Source organism: Cynoglossus semilaevis, chromosome 6 (genome assembly GCF_000523025.1).
Source record: "Cynoglossus semilaevis isolate Cse_v1.0 chromosome 6, Cse_v1.0, whole genome shotgun sequence".
In the NCBI taxonomy this organism is placed as follows: domain Eukaryota; kingdom Metazoa; phylum Chordata; class Actinopteri; order Pleuronectiformes; family Cynoglossidae; genus Cynoglossus; species Cynoglossus semilaevis.
In genome coordinates, this window is record NC_024312.1 from 12900412 (window position 1) to 12915999 (window position 15588).

The 15588-nt window shown below is 38.6% G+C and overlaps 4 protein-coding genes across 4 annotated transcripts in view; 2 read left to right on the top strand and 2 right to left on the bottom strand.

The window, feature by feature from the left end:
* Positions 1-1590, bottom strand: part of LOC103380264 (protein FAM180B) — an 8462-nt gene extending 6872 nt beyond the window's left edge. Inside the window, exon 1 of the mRNA XM_008312125.3 lies at positions 1522-1590. Coding sequence (XP_008310347.1) covers positions 1522-1536 — 15 coding nt within the window. The 5' untranslated portion in view covers positions 1537-1590. The remainder of the gene's footprint in view (positions 1-1521) is intronic.
* The window catches only part of rapsn (receptor-associated protein of the synapse, 43kD), a 7788-nt gene extending 2406 nt beyond the window's left edge, over positions 1-5382 (top strand). The window contains exons 3-8 of the mRNA XM_025056595.1: positions 450-608; positions 1300-1398; positions 1530-1652; positions 1785-1838; positions 1943-2142; positions 2727-5382. Coding sequence (XP_024912363.1) covers positions 450-608; positions 1300-1398; positions 1530-1652; positions 1785-1838; positions 1943-2142; positions 2727-2799 — 708 coding nt within the window. The 3' untranslated portion in view covers positions 2800-5382. The remainder of the gene's footprint in view (positions 1-449; positions 609-1299; positions 1399-1529; positions 1653-1784; positions 1839-1942; positions 2143-2726) is intronic.
* Positions 5383-5498: 116 nt separating this feature from the next.
* Positions 5499-8848, top strand: LOC103380293 (zinc-binding protein A33-like). Its single transcript, XM_008312186.3, has 6 exons — positions 5499-6229; positions 6506-6601; positions 6705-6935; positions 7052-7074; positions 7170-7288; positions 8279-8848. Exons 1-6 carry the CDS (start codon positions 5837-5839, stop codon positions 8827-8829), a joined length of 1413 nt encoding a protein of 470 aa, XP_008310408.1. The 5' UTR covers positions 5499-5836; the 3' UTR covers positions 8830-8848.
* Positions 8849-8926: 78 nt separating this feature from the next.
* Positions 8927-15570, bottom strand: ighmbp2 (immunoglobulin mu DNA binding protein 2). The gene is made up of 17 exons (XM_025056589.1): positions 15435-15570; positions 14774-14856; positions 14374-14543; positions 14103-14298; positions 13918-14015; positions 13652-13815; positions 13369-13569; positions 13096-13243; positions 12840-13014; positions 12252-12434; positions 12054-12172; positions 11873-11967; positions 11638-11761; positions 11265-11554; positions 10639-11164; positions 9821-10020; positions 8927-9170 (listed from the first exon to the last, which is right to left on the bottom strand). The coding sequence occupies exons 2-17, from the start codon at positions 14848-14850 to the stop codon at positions 8976-8978; spliced, it is 2961 nt and encodes a 986-aa protein (XP_024912357.1). The 5' UTR covers positions 14851-14856; positions 15435-15570; the 3' UTR covers positions 8927-8975.
* Between the last annotated feature and the right edge of the window lie 18 nt (positions 15571-15588).

Here is a 15588-nt window from a genome sequence, read left to right on the forward strand (position 1 = left end):
TAGGAGTTATTTGGGTTCCACGCGCGTGACTTCATTGTGCAATCAGCGCTGACGATGCCAGTGTATTTGTAGAGTATGATAACACTGCAGAGCATCCAAGAAAACATTATCAATGGCATACTACAGGGCATTGTAAAATAAGGGCGTAGAGAAGGACTGGATGGAAGGGGCGAGAGGTGGGAGTGGCTTCACAGGGTTGTGCATAGTAACCTTGACATCAGAGGTTTGTAGAAGCAATCCCTCAACTTCCTGGCAGGGAGGATTGCTTACACAGGGGTGTGATTAAGTGGATCTTTGAAGAGAGCACTCAAATGTCAAGTGATTTGACGTGTGCAGTCAGCTGGAATTAGAAGTTAATTAGAAGAAGCCAAAGTCAGTGAAGTCTCTTTGGGTCTTTGTGTACTCGGATATTAATTGGTCTGTTAATCACCGCTCACATCTGCCAACAGGACTACGAGAAAGCCCTCTTCTTCCCCTGTAAAGCAGCTGAGCTCGTCAATGACTACGGCAAGGGTTGGAGCCTCAAGTACCGAGCCATGAGCCAGTACCACATGTCTGTGGCCTACAGGAAACTGGAGCGCCTACCGGATGCCATGGAGTGCTGTGAGGTATGTTTTGTTTTTTTTTTGTTTTTTTTTAATAATCGTCCCATCACATGATTACTGAATCATCGGAGAAAATCTTACAACGTGTGTGAAGAATGTCACAGTTTTGGTTTCCTCACCAAGTCTCAGGCCACTGACGCCAGAGCTCAAGATATAGTAGACGTTCTGCGGCTGACAGGTGCAAGTGCCAGTTGTTCCGGTGTACGATGGGCCTTAGACCGCGACGAAAATATGTTCACAGGGCCACTGGTTTAGGGTGTTAATGAAAGAGGTCGGCTTTAGTCCACACTCTGTTCTAATTATGTGCCGGGGGGTAAAAAAATAACTTGTTGCAGTTGCCCCGGAGGGTAAAAGTATAGTAACAAGTAAACAGGATGTATTTCAGCTTTATTACATTTGCTGAACACATTTAGCCGCAATATTTTTACACCGCTTGTCATTATATAACACCAGAGTATAAGAGGAGTCAACAACGTCTCACATTCCCCATCACCTCTCACTGTGGCTCCATACAAAATAAGCCTTTGAATAATATATAGTGAACATAATCGGGAAGTATCCGTTTTGAACAACCAGGCCATTAGTTTGTATCTGTGAATCAGATTTCGTAACCCTTCAATAGTAGTTCAACGGTTTAACAGCACTCTGGTGTTTCTATCGACGGGGTTTATTTTATTATCTTGTGCATCAACAGGAATCAATGAAGATTGCTCTGCAGCACGGCGACCGTCCACTGCAGGCTCTCTGCTTACTGAACTTTGCGGACATACACCGCTGCAGGAAGGACACTGATGTAAGGTGCCACCGTTTGTGCAACCTCATTTTGATCTTTTTAATTTTGTCAATGGCCTATTCGTAACTTCAAAGTGTCAGGTAAATTTAACAGCGCACAACAAATGTATGTGTGTGTTCTTACCTTTCCAGAAAGCATTCCCTCGCTACGAGTCTGCACTTGGTATTATGACGGAGATTGGAAACCGTCTTGGACAGGTTCACGTTCATCTGGGTGTTGCAAAGTGTTGGCTTCTGCAGAAAGATTTCGACAAGGTAGCTGTGAATATATTGTCCATCAACTTTGATAATACAATACCTAAACACAGAGAACTATCTTCATGCAGCAAATGAATCAAAAATGCAGTGTAAATTATGACGGTCCCTCTGGCACGCTTGCTCTCCTAGGCTCTGGATTCGCTGCAACGATCACAGGAATTAGCCGACGGAATGGGAAACAAGGTATTTGATGCTCTTCAATTTCGTCTTGCGGGACAAACAGCTCAGGTTTTCTCCTGATATCACATATCATGTTGACAGTCTTTTTTTCCTGTGTGTGTCTAAAGCTATGCACGCTGAAGGTCCACTGCCTTAGTGAGGGCATTTATCGAAGCCAAGGTCAGGAGGAGAAGCTCAGAGAGCAAGTGGTAAAGTTCCTGCAGTGTGTGGAAGAGCTGGAGCTCTACTGTGGCATGTGTGGGGAGTCCATTGGGGACAGGGACCAAAAGCTGCAGTCCTTGCCCTGTTCCCACATATTCCATCTAAAGTGAGTCATCTGCTAAATCCTTTGATTACCCTTTTCTCTCACGTTTCAGAAATGATAAATACTAATCAATAGTCAATTACTTTTTTTTAACCAAAAGCACTGAAAAATTGTAAACAAATACCATAAGATTCAACGATAATGAGGCTCCGTTACGATATAAAATCTAAATCTACTCCCATCTAAATATGATTTAACTGAATCAACTGGACTAAAAACAATTCCATTTTCCTGAGCTTATTTGATGGTAGGGATGCTCTAATAACTACACTGATATTAGTAGTGGGCCAAAGCTGTTAAAGTGACACTTTGTTTACTTGAACAAATGGAGTGTTTTTCAATTGAAACGTGCTTTTGGTTTAAAAGCTCCACTCACTTTCTGTTCAGCAGTCTATAAACTATTCAGAACATTTAATTTTCTTATTTTTTTATTTAAGGTGTTCTTCATTTTTAATTTACTTGTTCTAAACTGTTTTTATTTGTTTTTCTATTAATTGAATCCATAGTTATTAGTAATATTAGTAGTATTATTTCACCATCTCTCTCTCTATATATACTGTTTATGGCATCACATATTTTTCCTTCAGGTGTCTGCAGACTAATGGAACAAAAGGTTGTCCTAAATGCTTCAAATCCTCCATGAAACCTGGATTTGTGTGATTTGGAATTGGTGGTTGTGCATTGGATCTGCTGACACAGCATGTGACGCCTCAGAGGCGCCTGACTCTCTGAGCAGCAGGCAGCCCGAGGATGTGCCAAAGATGAGGAGTCATAACACTGATCTTTGCAGTGGATGCTGAACAGAACCAAGAGTGTCCCAGAGCACAGCTCAAAGCATTCATGGTCAAATAAGTGACATCAGTTCGTGAGTGACTTTTACCGACTGAACTACACCTTAACAAGTGGCGCTAGAGTAGAAAGAAAACACACTACTGTGTGTGTGTCTGGGAAAGGTTGGTGTACAACACAAACACACCAAGAGTTTCAAATTTAAGGAATTTTCCTAGTTTACTGCATAAGAGTTATTAGCCAAAATAAGACATTATGAATATTTGGAAGTATTCAGCAAAATTCTAGTCTTTAGGTTCGTTTCTTCAAATTCTTCAAAAACGTTTTTCTTCCACAACAGTTGACAGTTCTGTTGTGTTCAGAGCAGAAGATGAATTTGTGATTTCGTATTTAGCATATTTATAATTGTATTAATGTACATACTATTCTCGTATAAATCAGTTTAAATCATTTGATTTATTTGAGGTGTTTTGTAAAAGCTAAAACTAAAATCTCTTAAACGATCCGAAATCTATGTCTTCATCAAACTACATGCAGCTGTTTTTTCATTAACCTGTAGTAAGAGGGAGAGTTACAGTGAATTAACTGAGCTGAGTATTATTTACAAAACCAAAAATCCAAAAAAAAATAATTACCTGTGTAACCTTGTAATTGTGTATTTATATATTTCATAATTGTTTGATAAAGTATTTCATAATATGTGATTTTTATTGGTTTTATTCCTTATGTGTTGAATTTAAATGATTTTGTGATTGGGTATAAAGGCCATGTTAATCAAGTACAGTGCAACTAAATAATATTTTTTGTTTGCTAGACATAATAAAGTGCCCTGAAGGAAAGAATCTTACGGGTGAGGTACTTTCACATGCTCATTGGAAAGTTACAGCCAGATGTGTAACCGTGATGCAAAAAAAAAAAAATTCACCTATCGTATTATACTGTGGTTAAAAAAGATGATTGCGGTGTTTTAAATATAAAGCGGTATTTAAATTTAACATTATTTGAAAACATTATATACTGTGTTTTACCATAGTACCACAGGAACAAAGGCTATGAAGTAAAACATGATATTTTAACATCCAGATTATCAAAGGTGGCATTTTGAGAGAATCACACAGAATAGCTTTGCTTCAACTTTTGTCGTTTACTCTCTCCTTGTGATGGGGCAGCTTACACCATGATAGAGAGAGAAAGAGAGACACACAGACACACACTTACCTTTAACTGCACATGCACTTCTGTTTCTCAGTTCAGAAAAAAAAAACATCACTTTGACCTAAGCGTTAACTGCGTATAAAACAGTTGTTGTTCATTCAACGTTTCCTCGACTGTTTGTTCTCGTCTTCCTCGGCCTATATTTTAATAAATATATAAATATTGTAGAGCAGGACAGCCTCTCAACTTCAACAGATTAAACTACCTCTGTTTTCAACTCTTCTCTCCAGAGAATTTATGCAGTAAAAACACACCGTGAATAATGTAGTATTTTAGTGTATTTGTAGTCCTCGTGTAGATAAAAATCAATGATTTACAACTCGACAAAACTGCATTATTATGTGTATGCTGACTATGTTCAATATAAATGTTACTGTGTTGACTATGGAGACATTTCATTATGGAAAAATAAAGCACACTAAAGGTGAATTTTGTCAGTGCTGATTTACTGCCCTCCTTTCCTTCCTAACCTCATTCCTTGGACTGCATTCAGCCCACAAATCAATTTAATCCCGTCTGCGGTGTCTTCAAAGGCAAAGGGAGATTTAGCCTATGGCACCAAGGGCAGTTAGCCAGAGAGCTATCAATCAGGGGGCACTATGGACTCCAGTAAAGGAAAAAGAATTGGATTTGATCTTGCTTTTCTTAGTACATTGAACATTACAGTTAAAAACATACCAACATAAAAACATGACCCAGTTGGTGGAAACATCTTTGCCGCCCTTAAATCTAAGATACTTGACCAATGCTGTCCTTCATAAAAGAGTGGATGTTTTTTTTATATTCTCTTGCAGATTGTGAGCTTAAAGACATCTTTACTACTTACTACTGTAGTTTCTAACTTTCCATGTTGACATTAGCAGAAATGTTTAATCTTAGCTTAACATGGATCATAACTGTCCAGCAAGGCTTTGTTAGCATAGACGTGTTTGATATCTATGGCCATGTAGGAATAATTGTGTCAAAAGTGTTGTAGAATGACATAGATAGTTGAGACAAACTATGACAAATGTAAAAATATGGAAAAGCAATCAACAAAATCAACAAATATATAAGCAAATAGTCTTCAAATAGGAAACCTGCCAGTCAACCTGAATTGCTAACTGTTCAGCTAATAAAACAACACCAAACATAATTACTTAATTATTTACAAAAATCAACCTGACAGAAAATAAGTCCAGCAACCAAGGTAGCCAAAATGGCTACATGTTAGCAAAGTGAATGCTTATAGCCCACAGAGGTTTATCTATTTATCCTCTATCCTTTTTAGGATCACATATTTACACTCACATTCATACTCACATATTGTCCATTTAGAGTGAACAACTGAACTAATCCAGTATGGGTTTTTTTTAATTGTGGGAGGAAGTCAGGGTACCAGGAGTACATGCAAATCTACACAACTAGATTCCATGTTTGCTGTAATACCTTTGCTTCCTTTCCTTAATGAAATGTATTTACCTATATGACTTACTAACCTGGCCCTACAATAAAAACACACACAAATGCATACACAACAACCTTCTAAATTCGGTGCTTTTAGAATACAGTAGCAACTGTCACATCTAACCTCTTACACTCTAAACAAGTCGTACAAGTTTGCCAACTATTTAACACTTTGTTTTGTCACCGTAAAGGAGGAGCAGGAAGAGACGGTTTGCGGTAATTCACTTCACAGAAACTCTGCGACCTGATGGCAGCGACGTTTGTACACCGTGAGGGTGATTTGTTGTGTCCACAGTGCTCTGGGATCTACTGTCTGCCCGTTCTCCTGAAATGTGGACACAATATTTGCAAAATTTGTCTACAGAAGTTCTGGAAGTGGAAAGGGTCTCGAGAATGCCCCGTGTGTCGCACTGTGTCGGTCCCAGAGAGGCCTCCTATCAATTTGCCGCTAAAGATAGCTGCAGAGGAATATCAACTGCAACAGAGCAGCAAGGATCAAGAAGTTTGTTTTTTTCACAAAGAGCAGTTGACTTTGTTCTGCCTGAACGATGACAAGCCCATCTGTTCTGGATGCCAGATGTCAACGCAGCACAAAGTTCATGAATGTTGCACCTTGGAAAAGGCTGCTCAACAGAAAAAGGTAGATAGAATAAGAAAAACATAACCAGGTGTAGTACTCCTCGATGAAGGAAACAGGATTCCTTCATTTATCTGTTGGTGTTTATACAAGTTTCAATGAGAGCAGTTCCCTTAAAGGCAGTATCCTTCACTTAAAGAAAAAAAAGTTTCTCTATTAGCATTGGTAAATTAGTTCTTTGATTTTTTTTAAATATCATTGACTTACTTACATCACAAAGAGCTCTGAAAAATTTGAATACAACTATTGAACATAATTTTTCTTCTGTGAACATTTCAGACTGAGTTTTCAACCATGCTGGAGTCTTTCAGAAAGAAACTTAAAATGCTGGAAAAAACAGAGGTGTGCTGGAGGGAAACAAAAGAGTACATCAAGGTATTCTAACATGAAATGTGCTTTGTCACTGTCACTCTCATTTATCATGCCTTTGTTGACATCATTCGACAAGAGGAAATAAAACTTTTTCCCGACATGACAGACCCAGGCAGATCAGAATGAGAAAATGATCAAAGAGGAGTTTCAGACGCTACACGAGTTTCTCCAGAATGAGGAGATGACTAGACTGCAGACGCTCAGGCAGGAAGAAAAAGTAAAAACACAGGTGATGTGTGAAAAACTGGAACTCATCACGAACCAGATCAAATGTCTGGCCTCTACCATCAGTGAAGTTGAAACTGCGCTTAAGGCAAAGGATTTGTCATTTTTACAGGTACGTTAGCATTTTCTAACCCACCTTTTCCTATAAACTGCCCTGTAACTTACATCAGTATTAGAACAAGCCAATGTTTTAAAAATAAGTTATTTCTCTACTTTGTTTATTAAAAGGAATACAAGATGATGAAAAAAAGGTAAAGATAAACTAAACTATGCTCAACTTTGTGTCTTTCATACATAGAAAATCGTCAACCTTATTTATTTATATATATTTTTTATATATATCAAGGGTCAAGTGCGATTTCCAAGAGCCAGAGTGTATCCGAGACATTCTAATAAACTCTTCCAAGCATCTGGGCTTGCTGAAGTTTGGTGTTTGGAAGAAGATGTCCCAGATTGTCTACTTTGGTGAGTGAAAATTAACATAAATATGTTATTTAATTATTATATTATTAAAACATACTGTATATTATTAAAACATGAGTTACATTAAGCCTAACCTTCATTTTCCTAAACTGAGATATCCTTGCTTCGTGTTTCTACAGAAGCAGTTTATACACAAAACACGTAAAACATAATATTTGGCTTATATCATTCGTAAATCGGATATACAGTATTGATCATACCTAGACCTGCAGTGACGTCATAATAATGCCATAAACCCACATAGCACACGGAGTCACATACGTAAAAAACATCAACAATAACATAGCAAAATGAATATAAATAAATAAATGCATTTTACTCACAAAACTGATTATTAGTTGTACAATCCATCCTCTCTTTTTCCTTAAGAAGAGTCCAAAACTTTTCCGAACAACAACAATGTCCGTGCTAATGCTAATGCTAATGCTGGAAGTCCAGTCTTTTGAGTCGTGTTTCTGGTATAGGTTTTAATTTGCTTTATGGCTGAGAATGTCTGCTTGACAGAAGCAGTAGACACAGACATTTAATTTACGCGCGTGCAAAGCGCTATAGATGCAGTTTGCTAATTTCGAGAACTTGCGTTCTTTCACCGTCCAATCAAAGCTCTTAAAACGTCTACGTAATTCTACGCCTGCTATTTGTTGGCCTTGGTGTGATCCTGGCAACACATGGACTGGAAAATATAATTGTCTGTATAAGTATACAGAACATTACCAGAACAGACTATATGGCATTGCTTCATAAATATTTATGAATAATATATTTAAACAACAGTCACTGACACCCACTGGTTTTTCACTGGTAAAAATGTACCCATAAACCTTCCAATTACCATAACTGAAAAGAAAAGGACATGAAAACAGAGGTAGAGGTCCCTGTGGATTAACATATGATAGTGTGTTGTACTTTTAGTATCAATAAAAATACATTTTCAGTAATAATAACCAAAAATATATTGGTCCATCTATCTAGTTCCTATTACCCTGGATCCAAATACAGCTCATTTCAACTTGGAGTTTTCTCAAGAGCTGAGTTGTGTGAAATACAGCAGGAAGCAGCTTCTACCAAACAACATTGAACGCTGCACCAGTCGTCTGTGTGTGCTGGGATCGTCTGGCTTCACATCAGGAAAGAACAGCTGGACAGTGGAGGTGGGCCAGAGCAGAGACTGGTACATCGGTGTGGCCAGGGAGTCTATTAAAAGGAAGAAGACCGTCTTCCTCAACCCTTCTGAGGGCTTCTGGGTAATCGGCCTGACCAATGGAGACACAATGTGGGCTCAGACCTCACCTCCGACCAAACTTTGTTTAAAGCTAATGCCAGAGAAGATTACTGTAGAACTGGATTGTGACAAAGGAAAGGTTGTGTTTGTCAATGCTGCTGACAGGACGACAATATACACCTTCAAGGACAAGTTCACGGAGAGGATTTTCCCCTATATTTCTCCTGGGATCAGTCAGGAGGGAACAATCTCCAACACGCTGACAATTCAACCGATGAACATGACCATGAATTTAGTTTAGACATCAGCATTTCTATAGGGCACTGTGGTTAACAAGGTTTTAAAACTCAAACCAAATGAGTGTAAAAATGAAATAACGTACAACATATCACACAACACTGCAGACACTTATATTTAATAATCTGTTACAGTGTGGATTTGTTGACACTAACTGTTGTCTTTATTCCTAGGTTTTCTTTGTGTTGCCATGTCTTTCAGTTTTGAATCCAGTTTTCGTTGTAGATAAGCTTTTTTATTTGCATCCATGGATTTATCCTTCTTTCCACTGCCGGCATAAAGAACGCCTTCTTTACTTATTCTCATCCGGGCATGGGACTTGGCTTTTTCTCCACAGCCATGAACCTAAAGGAGTGCACAGTTTGGAATTAAATCTCTCTGTATTTTTTTTTAATTGAAATATCAGCATACATTTACAAAGGTCCGCTTTTAACAAGGAGTTAAATATTACATAATCAGACTAGCCCTCACACCGTCAATTGTTCAGGATAATTTCATACCTTTGTTTTTAAATTATGGTCAACTTGGGTGACTTTGGCCATAAAAACTGATCTTTATGCAATATATTTATGTAATTTATATATGGCTAAGAAACTTAGAAAACTCTTGTTCTGTGCACACCCTGAATGCCATAAAACACACCTAGTGATGAGAATGAAAGAAATGTGTTTGTCTAACATTCACAGAGAACAAAGATGAAAACAACGGATTAAGAATGACCTTTGAAAGGATTGGAAGTAGATTCTTATGGATTAGCTAAAATACCAAACATCTTTCTAAACATATTTACACAGTCTTAAAAACATTTTTTTTTTAAAAAGTCGTCCTGAATAACATTGCAAGGATTTAAGGTTTATAAATCCAAAAATGTATTCTGTTTGTGTTGCTGAAATCGTTTCTATAAAGGGTAATTTTTAGAGAAAATCCAGTTTTGTCACTTTTGTCTGCATGAAACAGACAAAATAAGACCAAATACCAGTGTGTTCATGTCTTACCTCTGGTACGTGATGACTGAGACAGTACTGTCTGTTGCAAAAGATGCAAAGCTGTCCTAAGGTTAGTACAGACGCTTTGCACTTGACAAAGCTGCAAACACTCTCAGCCTTCTTCACAGCATCAATGAGAGCATCAAAGTCGTCTTCAGGAGCAGCAGCGGCGGCGATGTCACAGGCACCTGCCTTTGTTCGACTCTTTCCTGGGAGAGACATTGCAGGAGCATTAGAGAACCCAAGAAAACCCTTACAGGACATGGATAAGTCTGTGAAAATGTACGAAAAATAAGAGGGCAAGTCAAAAAGTTCTAAGAAAGATGTTACGTTAACAAAAATGTCACAAACAACTTAGCGTGCCTTTGTGAAATGATGAGATTTGTTGTAATTAATCTAAGCTTTGGATGCATTGTTTCTTTTTTCCTTTTTTTGAATCTAAAAGAAAAACACCTGAAAGGAAGTCAATATCAGTCCTTGGCAGGTACAGTAGAAGTATGTTTCAGCCCTGTCTTTACTTGTGCCCTTGTCCTCAACAATGTTAATCATGTTTCTTACAGTCCATTTGAAAGTAGCTTTTTCTTACAGTGTGTAAACAACGTGTGTACCTTTGTAATGACTGTGTGTTACAGCCAGGATAAGTATTGCATATATTCTAGCCATGCATTAAAAAACTGCCCATTGATTAATTTCACAAATGAACTAATGCATTTAACTTGTGATTTTGACAGCCATACTTCAATGAAAACGTTGCTTTGACCTACATGGAAAATATGTATCCTCATGAAAACTTTTTGACTTCCCACTGACTTTTTTTTTAACCCAACCTTTTGTCTTCTTGAGTGACTGTGTCTGAGTTGGTAGGAGATTAACGTTGTGCTTCTTCTGTTGAGCATTTTCTTCCCTCTTCTGTTGCTCCCTCCTCATTCTTTCCAAATGTAAACTCTTCAAATCCAAGGTATGATGGTTCAGGGCCTCCACGGTCTCTTCTCGTTTCTCTGGCTCTTCCTTCTTTTCCTCTTCTATTTCCTCTGTTGGTGAGGTTCCTTCAGCTGGTGCTGACTGCTGAGGCCTGGAGACAGTGGTGCACCTGTCCTTGCCTTCACCTGTGCTCTCATGCATGAGGCCCATCTCCTCAGCAATCTGGTGGACCAGCAAGCGGTCATGGGAATTAAAAGAAGATGGGAATTGAAGATGATTCTGATTGGGGTCCTTCAAAAAGCTCTTCACCCTTTCTTGGATCTCAGTGTATCTGTTCTTGCTCTGTTCCATCTCTGCTTGTGTGCAGGGTTTGGTGTTCTTCTCTCTATTAGCAGTGTTTTCTTTGCTGTTGTTGGTAGACGTTTTATGTGCCTCTTTCTTCTTGCTGGAAGACTGAACTTGTTTAACAGATGAGGAGCTGCCGGCAGACACACTGACATTTGTGTCCTTGTGGTCTCTGGTTTTTATGTGCCTCTTTCTTCTTGCTTGAAGGCTGGAGAACTTGTTTAACAGATGTGGAGCTGCCGGCAGACACGCTGACATTTGTGTCCTTGTGGTCTCTGGTGTAGTTCTGTGGCACAATGTCCTGGATGTACTCAAAGGCTGTTCTTGTCTCACCAAACTCAGTTATGTGATCGACCAGGGACTTTAAGAAAGCATGGTTTTTTATCGTTTGTGAGTCGCACACCACAGCAATGTGGCGCCTCGCCCGCGTCACTGCCACGTTTAATCTCCTGTCCTCAGCCAGGAAACCCACTTCACCTGAAATCAAAGATTGATCACACGTTTGTTTAAAAATCCAGGCTTATGGAGCCTGACATAAACAAGGGAATAAATAAATAAACCTTTTCTGTTGGATCGAACCATTGACAAAACCACAGCCTCCTTCTCTCTGCCCTGAAACCCATCAACTGACTTAATCTCCAGCTCTGGATGCTTCATGGACAGTTTCTGACGCAGGAGATCAACCTTAATGAATATAAAAAAGTAAAACAAAAAAGTTTACTTTTATAATTTTTATACAAGTTATTCTATACAAAATAAAGATAACAGTTCAGTTAGCACTGTTTTATGACTTACTTGCAAATTGTAGGGTGCAATAACTGCAATGTCTTTGGCTTTGATTCCAGCTTCTGTCAAGGCCATTATGTGCAAATCAACAATGTCTACCTCACCTGTAAACAAAGCACACGTTAGAATCTGTACCTGAAGTGTGACTTCAAAATAAACCTTTTATTGAACTGAAGACTGAACAACAAACCTTTATTGCCTTTGGACTGCTCTTCTGCGACCTCCATCTCATTCAGACCACAGCCTGCAGTGTCAATCAGAAGCAGCGGTGTGTTTGTTTCTTCAACACAGGTAACTCCAGGTAAGTCTCTGGCTCAAAAACAGTATTTTTAACATTTGGCTGAATGAGGGATTAATAGAATCTAGTCTAAAAAAAGCTGATTCTTACTTTAATAAATGTTTCTCCACAGACTCGTGTGCAGTCAGTCTTCCCTGGTACATTTCTTTGGACGCCCACTCCATGATGGCACTGTTCATGCGGTACTGCACTGTCAGCATACGAACCACTGAGTCCCCATACATCTGGATAAGTCTCTCCATGAGACTGACAGATAAGCCTTTTGACGCGGCGCTGTAGGAAACCAGGAAAACAAATCTTCATTACTAATAACTTTCTGATACGAGTCATAATAAATGACAGCAAGTTGTTCTGGGAATGTTTTTGGGTACATTTCTCCAAATTAGAGATTACAAAATCTTACAAAAACAGTTAACAAAACTCACTACCAAATCTGGAAGATATATGAGGCTCATCAGGCAAAAGTTTTTCCACACAAGTGGGGAATCAATGAAACGTTATTTTAAAAAGAAAATATCAAAACATTAAAAGAAAATTTGGTTTGAGTCTTAATTGTATATTTTCCAGTATCCTGATTCTAACCTAAACCTGCATTTTGGACAGAGTGTCCAGAACATGTTGGTGGTTGAGTGAATTAACAGAATTAAAAAGTATGCATTGACTTATGTGTGTAATTACACATGTGATTTGATTGTTGGTGGTAGCTGCTTGTAGTCACCGGCCAGAATACACTTGCGAGCTCGGAGGAGGGAAATCCAGCAGCTGCTCTCCAGAGCCTGAGCACATTCATCAACAACCACACAATCAAAATGCTCCACTGGCAGCAGCTTCAGGGGGCCATCATTACAAGCACCTGCAGATGCAGACAAAAGTTCATGATTGGTTGATAGATCAACACTGAATGGCACCCTCAAGACTCCACGTCCCAACTGACCAGTGTTGGTTGATAACACTACGTCAGCACTTTTCAGGATCTGGGTAATGGCGGTTGCTTCTCTGGTCTTCAGCTCTTTTCTCAGCTCTGCTATTTCTCTTCTGAAGTTCCCCCGGTCACTTTTTTCTCGCACCTTCTTCATTTTAATCTTAAAATAATAATTAAAAAAACAAACAATAATTGACTATATTGGTTTTCAACCCGACCAAACAAAACATAATCATAGTTCAACTGAAGAGACACAAACACTGGAGCCCACAATAAGATACTAACAAAAGCTGTGTCAATGTCCTTGCGTATATCCGTGATGATAGTTGCATTGTCACTTTGAGAGAGGATGGCATCCAGTGAATGTTTCTGGATGGACTCCAGCAGCCTGGCAGGGTGACCCAGCCTCAGGACTTTGGCCTTGCACCGGGCTAACCTCTCCACTAAATTATCCACAGCCACATTAGAGGGCGCACAGCACAGCACCTGCACAAACACCACAACTTTGTTAAAAATAAAATGAAACAGCCATTGACGACACACTCGTGTTGGGACTCAAACACTGCACCTTATGGCCTTGTTTGACTGTTTGAAGAATAATTTCCACCACTGTTGTGGTTTTGCCCGTTCCTGGAGGTCCATGGATGATTGCCAGTTCTCTCTGAGACAAAGCAAACGAAACTGCATCTCTTTGGGAGTCATCCAAGTTTGGGTTAAAGAATCCAATCTCACCTAATGGGATGTAAAGTGAAATCAGCTAGATTTAGTCCCAATGATGCTTTAAAATCAGTGTTGACACAACAAACAAACAAGGCAGTGTGTCATTTTACTTACTTGGTTTTGACTGAGTTGATGGTTTTGCATCTCCAAAAAGAACACTGATCAGATTAGCTGCTGGTCCATTGTTGTAACTTTTTAACAGATTCAAGGCACTACCAGTAAAAACAAAAAACATAGACGCAATTTACCTCGTCCTTACCATTTTCTGAGCAATCAGCATAATATGAAAAGTTACTTACTTTTTCATTCGTTTGTAGGTCACATCATTTGCTAATTTAAGAAGAGTGTAAAGACCATCAGTATCAATAATTAGTCCATCTTTGAAATCATCAAAGGCGACATTGATAGATGTTTGACTGACTCTTGTCACTATCCCTGTGGCAATCTGAGAGGCAGCAGTGCACCCACCAGCGTCGTACAAGCCAACTATATCACCTGTAAACGAAATATTCAACAAATCACGCAAGTAATTTCCCTGCACACCCATTTAATAAAATCTCTTCCTCTTACCAGGTCCAAAGCTGTTGCTCGGTAGAGTTGAGAAACCGAGATGCTTTCTTGGCTCTAGTATGACGACTGTGCGACCGTACAAGCCTGTGGACTGACTTCCAATCTGCAGTTTCAGCAGGCAAACTCCTTTATTTTGAAGATCCTTTGGTGAGACGTTTTCCTGCCATAACCTAGTGGCAGTAAACAGGACTGTTTACAATCAATTAACTATCTATTGTAACAAAACCATTTTGTGTTTCATATGCTTAATCTATCTTGAAGGACTAAAATACACAAGGTCATCTCTGACCTTGTGAGTTGAATCATTCCTTGTGTAATCAAACTAAAGACATGTAAGCCCTTTACTTTACTACTTTCAAAAGTCTCAACTAAAACAGCCTGGATGTTTGGTTTTACTTACCTCGTCTCCTCTATTTCTGCTTCCCTCTCCTCCTGGAGAAGCTCAAGTGTTTTGGAAACGTATTCTTCAACAGCCATCTTTCACTAAAAAAGAAACAGATATCAATCAGTTAGAGGAATATATAATATTTACACACATTACAAAACAATATCATTGTTTATTACTTTAGAAGGTCAAAGCTTAAGCTAAAAATATTAGTCAACATTAGAACTACAGTGAAGTGTATCATATTTTTAATGCCAATTCATATTTATGAGTATGTGCATTTGTTGTAACCCTTTAATGAATGATTGGGTCTTCTCGGTGGCAGCTACTTAACAACATTAATCATGTACAAGACGTACTACATAAGTCATCATCATTAAATAAAAATATGAGCTACACATGTACTGTATATACTGTACTGTATCATAAGAGTGGGTGTGTGATAGCCTAACACTTAACGTATCCAATTTAAAATATTTAAAACATGTATTTATATTTTTAAGTTAAAAACATAAACTTTTCAATATCAACGTTAATTTGGTGTAACAAATAAAGCTCATTAGCTTGTGTCACTTGAAGTCTCATAGAAAGTCTCCCAATGAGCTAACTTGTTAGCCTGTTAATCTCTCTATACTAAACCTTTAATTAAACATACAGACGTAACACTGACACTCACCACCTCACTCCAGTTATATCCACAGACGAAAAGGACTGCCTCCGATTTTTTGTAATACAAATATTAGGTTCCTTGATCACATATGGTCATTTTCTCCACTGCGTATGCTCATAAGTCTATTATCTTCTTCTATTATTTGATATATTCACCATGT

Excerpts from the sequence above, each read along its gene's own strand:
- LOC103380293 (XM_008312186.3), top strand. The coding sequence starts at position 5,837 with ATGGCAGCGACGTTTGTACACCGTGAGGGTGATTTGTTGTGTCCACAG. Across the intron at positions 6,602-6,704 it reads AAACAAAAGAGTACATCAAG|ACCCAGGCAGATCAGAATGA; the intron begins GTATTCTAACAT and ends CCGACATGACAG. Across the intron at positions 6,936-7,051 it reads AGGATTTGTCATTTTTACAG|GAATACAAGATGATGAAAAA; the intron begins GTACGTTAGCAT and ends GTTTATTAAAAG.
- ighmbp2 (XM_025056589.1), bottom strand. The coding sequence starts at position 14,850 with ATGGCTGTTGAAGAATACGTTTCCAAAACACTTGAGCTTCTCCAGGAG. Across the intron at positions 14,544-14,773 it reads GCAGAAATAGAGGAGACGAG|GTTATGGCAGGAAAACGTCT; the intron begins GTAAGTAAAACC and ends TACTGCCACTAG. Across the intron at positions 11,762-11,872 it reads TTGCACCCTACAATTTGCAA|GTTGATCTCCTGCGTCAGAA; the intron begins GTAAGTCATAAA and ends ATATTCATTAAG.